This window comes from Haplochromis burtoni, unplaced genomic scaffold (genome assembly GCF_018398535.1).
Source record: "Haplochromis burtoni strain Fernald_Lab_line unplaced genomic scaffold, NCSU_Asbu1 Contig_152, whole genome shotgun sequence".
In the NCBI taxonomy this organism is placed as follows: Eukaryota; Metazoa; Chordata; class Actinopteri; order Cichliformes; family Cichlidae; genus Haplochromis; species Haplochromis burtoni.
The window spans coordinates 1,406,418-1,412,955 of NW_024582513.1; the positions used below are offsets into that span (position 1 = coordinate 1,406,418).

The 6,538-nt window shown below is 42.8% G+C and overlaps 1 protein-coding gene across 1 annotated transcript; it reads right to left on the minus strand.

The window, feature by feature from the left end:
• Nucleotides 1–101: 101 nt before the first annotated feature.
• Nucleotides 102–5,376, minus strand: LOC102309949 (protocadherin beta-15). The gene is made up of 4 exons (XM_005931899.3): nucleotides 2,640–5,376; nucleotides 1,643–1,704; nucleotides 1,447–1,559; nucleotides 102–1,128 (listed from the first exon to the last, which is right to left on the minus strand). The coding sequence occupies exons 1-4, from the start codon at nucleotides 5,154–5,156 to the stop codon at nucleotides 857–859; spliced, it is 2,964 nt and encodes a 987-aa protein (XP_005931961.1). The 5' UTR covers nucleotides 5,157–5,376; the 3' UTR covers nucleotides 102–856.
• Nucleotides 5,377–6,538: the final 1,162 nt, after the last annotated feature.

Below are 6,538 nucleotides of genomic sequence, written 5' to 3' on the forward strand. Positions count from 1 at the left end.
TTTGAGTCACATTAACTTCCAAAGTTAACTTTGCTTCTTCACATAGCCATAAAAATGTAGCAGCTTTGTCGCAAGGAGCCCCCCCCCCCCACGCGCTGTACATAGCATATATACAGAGTAATAATTCCTACTAAGAATAATTATGTAAACACTCATTAATATACAAGCCCAACCACTAATAATGAATACATCATGAATACATGCAACCCATGAGTGAATTATGTGCTCTTATGCTTTCCACTTACTGTCCAGGAGCTGTAAGTCTTTTGCCATAACTTTACAGGATCTGCATCACTTCACTGGCGTTATTGCCCTTCAAAATGTCACCAACAATTCACTGTGACGTGTTAGTGTGATGGTTGACTGCACGAGACAGAGGAAATATATTATAGCTGTGATGTTATTCCCTGTAACAAAATCCCTCAGTGTAAGATGTACAGCTTCAGTGCTTACACTCTTCAACTTAATCCTCTTTTTTTATTTATATTTGACAGATTAATTGCTTTAATTAAAAAATAAAGATGTTACATTGCTTTTCTCGACTTCTCTTTCGGTACATTTCCATACTGTTTTGCATTGCCTGTGCATTATGGACAGTAAATGGATAAAGACATGCAGGATACTAGTCGCACAAACCTTTTATTGTCGTAGTAAAACAGTTGTAGTTTTATATTTTAGAAAATAAATCCCACTTTAAAAGTACATTTGTTAAATGCTGGCTATTAATAGAAACCTATGAAAGGTACTGCTAGCACAGTTACAGTAGTTTATTCACAGCTTTGACACAGAGAAGCTACGGAAACATGACCAGTACATTGACAACAAGTGTTTGGCATGTCCTCGCTGACGTTTTGGATTACTTAAATATAGAATTACTTATATGACTGCCATCTTTGTCAAAAGATTGTTCATAGTTTGAGATGAATTTCTTTTTCTTTCCAAAAGTGGAGAAGGTGTTGTATACGTCCAGTTCTCCTCTTGGTGCCAGCTTCAGAGTGCTGTATCCAGTTGTGGTGCCCGGAATGTACACGTTGTGCTGGTAGTCCGGTGTTTCAGGATGAGGCTGTGTGGACTTGTTAGTCCATGAATAGTTTGGAGCTGCTCCCTCTTGAAGAGGCATCTTGCAGTCTGTAAAAATATGCATGCATTAAAATTTGCTTTTGGAGATTATTTCTTCATATTTAAATACAGTCTTTTTGATTTGAATAAGGCGGTTTTAAAGGGATTTTCTTAATTTTTTTTGTGCAAATAACACTTCTTTCAGGGACTTATAATCCTCATGTTGATGCATTAAAATTCCCCCGGTTTAGGGGCCTGGTATTATCTCCCTTTTGGTTTCCCCATTTTTAATGTCGCACTAAATCCTCAGGCACAGAAATCCCAGCCACACCGCCACCCTCGTTTACATGAACAATAATGTGCCAAAATTGCACATCTACCACCCACCATTCATGTGGTTCCCCCAAGTCCAGTACTGTGGTGCCACAGAGCAGGAAAACCCATCAGAGTCAAATTTTGGTTGGCGTGAAAACGTGCCCTCCATATTTGCTGAGCTATACCTGGAAAGATAAGAGAAATAACAGAAGTGTAAATTCAAGTGTGTGTGTGAGTGTTTGCCCAACTGAATCAGCTATGTACTCACCTCTTGTATGCCGAGTTGCGCTGGTTATTGGTCCACGTCCAGTCCTTGTTTGAATACTTGAGCTGCCAGTTTAAAACATAAAGAAACTTTGAATATCAGTGAGAACTTCAGGGAGAACACTGCTGTGTAGGTGTAGTCTTGTTGGCTGTCAGCGGTGGATAGGTTTGAAGTTAAGAGAAAGCCAACAGAAAGTCAGTTTAAAGCTTTAAACTTGTGACACATTTTTTTCTGTCTTACATATCTTTTGCGACTGTCAAACATAAAAGTAAGGCTTTGAAAAGTGATAAAGGAGTTACTGCTTAATCTGAGAATATGTGGCTAATGTGAGGTGCAGACACTAATGCTGCTGACTAGAGCACAAATGCGCCAGGAGTTGTGTTAACATCAAAAGATAGCTTCAAGTTGGTGATAAAAACGTGTATCTCTTTTATCCCCGCAGCACCTTTTATGCCCGTGTTACACACCTTGTCACACTGTGATCTTCCAAACAGCAGGGTAGCTTACTGCTACAAGGTACAGGGTTGAGGCTGTATTTTCTATTTCATTAGTTACTAGGTGTAGAGTCAACCTCATTTGTTTTATTCCAAAAAAAAGGGATGAATAAAATAAAGTAATAAAGTATATAATATATATATGTATGTATCTTTATATGTAAATGTATCTATATGTGTGTGTGTGTGTGTGTGTGTGTGTTGCGTGTACACAGCATACATAATAGCATCTAATCTGACTTTGGGATTTTACAGATTAGCATACATGTGTTTGGAAACCATAAGTAAAGTAAAGTAAATGATTTTGTTCCATCTTCTCCCAGCATATTAGATGTTTTATGGCAGCTATGCCTGTAGAAGGCCTATAAAATGCAGCATGGCAGGAAGAGGGCTGGGATGAGACATGACGGAGTGGATATAGTTTGTGATGCCTTAAAGTGGATAGTAAGACAGAGAAGGAAAAGCACTGTCTTAGTGTATTCATTCACTTCATTTCAGCACATTACCTCGTTTGGGGTTGCTGCTCTTTTGTTGGACAGCTCATTGTGGTCCAGCGCGCTCCATCCAGAAGTCAGGTAGTCTGTGCTCTTGGCATTATTCTGCTGAACTGACATTACCGGGCTGCACGGTTTTAGGAACATGAAGTCGCTTTTGGATGATTCCGGTGTCAGGCACATTTTGTAGCAATAGACCTGGGGGAGTGCGCCATTGCTGTTTACCTCTGACGCGCCCGTGGACATGCGGACATTTAAGTTGGACTTTTTGAACACCTCTGTGGTAGTGGATATTTCTGAACGAGAGCAGCAGCAGCAGCAGCTGATGGAGGGGAACTTGGACTCTTTGTTGGAAGGTCTGCCTTTCAGTCTCCTCACCGCAACGAGGACGATAATAGCCACTAGAAATGTGAAGGACACTGCGCCCAGAGACACGATTAAGTACAGTGTAAAGTTGGTGCTGTGATGTGGGCTTAGTGACAGGTCACCCAGATCGGGCGGGGAATCTGGCAGGCTGTCAACCACTGACAGAATGATGGAAACTGTGGCCGAGAGGGGTGGCTGACCATTGTCCTTCACCAGAATGACCAGTCTATGCCTCGTGGGGTCTTTCTCCACTAACTGGCGTATCGTCCTGATTTCGCCCGTGTAAAGAGCAATGCTGAACAAACTCGGGTCTGTTGCTTGGAGCATCTCATAGAAAAGCCTCGAGTTCTGACCCGCATCTGCGTCCTCCGCGCTGATTTTGGTAACAAGATAGCCGGCGTCAACTGATCTGGGCACAGTTTCGCTTGGCGCAGTGCCGTTTTGCGGAACATGTGAAACTATAACGGGTGCATTGTCGTTTTGGTCCAAAATGAAGATGTTCACTGTAACGTTGCTGCTCAGAGGCGGGAATCCCGCGTCTTGAGCTTGAACCGTGATCTGAAAGTTTTTGAGTTGCTCGTGATCAAAGGATCGCAGTGCGTAAATGTTACCGTTGTCTGAGTTTACGGACACATACGTGGACACGGGCATTCCGTGTATGTCACCTTCTAGGACTGAATATGACAAGTACGCATTTTGACCAGAATCGGGATCCAGTGCAGTCAGCGCACAAATAGACGCCCCCGGCGCGTTATTCTCTGTCAGATACACAGTGTACGAAGGCTGTTTAAAGTTCGGCGTGTTGTCGTTCACATCAGACACTTGCACTAAAATTGTTTTCCTGGTGAATAAAGGAGGGGAACCCATATCTCGGGCAGTGAGAGTGATGTTGTACTCCGCGACTGCCTCCCTATCCAAAAAATCGCAGGTAACCAAAGTGTAGTAATTCTTAAATGACGAGTGGAGCTGAAATGGGACGTGATGGGGGATCTCGCAGTCCACATTCCCGTTTTCACCTGAGTCTTTGTCCATCACGCTTATGACGGCTATTACCGTCCCGGGAGGAGCGTCCTCCTGCACAGGTGTGGATACAGATGTTAGGATCACCTCTGGGAGGTTGTCATTTTTATCCAAAACGCTGACCAGCACTTTACAGTGAACTGCTACGGCAGATGGGCCTTTATCTTTAGCCTGGACATAAATTTCATGCATCCTGGTCTTTTCATAATCTATCACTCCTTTGACTTTGATCTCCCCCGTTTCTGAATCCACGCTGAAAAGCTGGCGCACCTTGATGGGAGCGTGGCCACTGAATGAATAGCTGATATCAGCGTTGGAACCCTCGTCAAGATCGGAAGCGTTAAGTTTTATAACAACTGTACCTTTGGGCGCGTTTTCGGCCAGCCTCACTCTGTAAAACGACTGATCAAACACAGGCGCGTTATCGTTTGCGTCCAGAACGGTGATGTCAATTTGCACAGTGCCTGATCTCTCCGGTGCGCCTCCATCCACGGCCGTGAGCACCATTTGATGCGCACTCTGCTGCTCTCTGTCCAGCGGGTTTTGCAGAACTAGCTCTGCAAATTTACTGCCGTCACTGCGCGTCTGTATATCCAAGAAGAAGTGTTCGTTTACACTTAACAAGTAGGTGCGGAGGGAGTTGGATCCCACGTCTAAGTCTTGTGCGCTCTCAAGTGGGAAACGGGAACCTGGCGCAGATGACTCTGATATGTCCAGATTAAATTCGGTCCACGGGAAATTAGGGGAGTTGTCATTCACGTCCAAAATTTCCATCTCTACCCTGTAGAGTTCCAGTGGGTTTTCTATAACCACTTGCAAGTGAAAAGAGCAGGACAAACTCTGCTCGCACAGTTCTTCGCGATCAATTCTTTCATTGACGAACAAAACTCCATTTTCCAGATTTACCTCCACATACTGCTTCTTAGTGCCAGAGACTATCCGGAATCTGCGCGCGGAGAGCTTATCCAAATCCAAACCCAGGTCTTCTGCAATATTGCCAACAAAAGCTCCATGCTCTAGTTCCTCTGGGATCGAGTAACGTATCTGTCCCCAGACTGCATCCAAGAAATACATGAACAACGCCAAATAGTAGACTACATGCCATTTCCCACTCAGTCTTTTCATCGCGCCCTGTATGTCCATCTGTAGGCAGAAGCAATTCGGCAACTCACAAGGACTATGTCTGTAGTGTACTCATAAAAGATGATTGAATCTGAACTGTCCAACATACAGCCGGGATAAAACTTGACACTGGCTGGACTGGAACAGCCACTGCCTGCCCGAGAGAAAAGAGAAGAGAAGAGAGAAAGGGACGCGCAAGGGCTACTCGCCTGCCTCAGATTACTGTGTCTGTGAGTGTGTGTGTGTTTATTATTGGCCCCACTGTTCCAATAGAGGAGAAACGACATCTGGTGGGATAATCTTTCGCCTACTAGCCTGATCAAATTTATGTCACAGTCTCTAGACTTTGACTGCAGGTCAAAAGTACAACATTCAATTTCTTATAACAGAGTATAACAGTGAAATGAAATCGGACATAAGCACACCTTACTGCAGTGTAGTCACGCACAAAACCCACAAAACTGGCAAAAAGTTATAATTGTGCAATGTAATCAAACTACTTTCAGATTTTCAAAAAATGCCTTTACTATATCAAAATAAGAAAATAAAAAGGGAACAAAAATGATCCTGCTACAAATGACTGAGAAATTAATAACACGTGTAGAAACTCATAAACTTGTTATCTTATAAAAAAAAATGGAACTGTGATAACGATTTATTAGAATAACATCGGTGTAAGAATCTCGTTTTAATCTTTGTCAGGTTAGAGGACAATAAAAGGGAAAAACAATCAGTATATATTCATTTATGGCAAAACATCAATGAAGTTTCGAAAGGTTAATGTCATTCTGACTGCGAAGTCTGTAAGCTGTAAAAATGTTATGAATAAGCGCAAACCCCATCAAAGTACCCTGGCAGGCACTGTTACTGTTTAAAACATCTTTTTCCGAGCATATTTCAGTGTATTAGTACTTAAATAGAGCAGTTGCATTATGTTTACTACCCACCTCAATGCTTACTTCACCCATTTGCTCAGAAAAAAAGAAAAAAAATCCCCATTCCCCTGTTTAAAACTGAAAACACAATCTGTCCGCAGGAATGAAACTGCAGCAGATGGTGAGGTTTTCTACTGGCTCATGCTCTTTTTAATTAATGGAATGGAGATTAGAGGGCATTTTCCCTGGATCATTAGTGAACAGTGGAATTAAGACATTTTGTGAGGAATAATCCCACGGCTATCCATGCGATGCACATGTGGTTTTCTCTCAGTGGTCATACTGACCTGCTTTTCATAGCCTAAGTACATGGCATCACTTACGCATAGCAGAAACTAAGTAGCTGGGATAAGGGGACACAACCACCACATTTAGGGATCAAAAACACAAAAGAGATTATCTTACTGTCACCCCCGACTCTTTCTCTCTCTCTCTCTCTCTCTCTCTCTCTCTCTCTCTCTCTCTCTC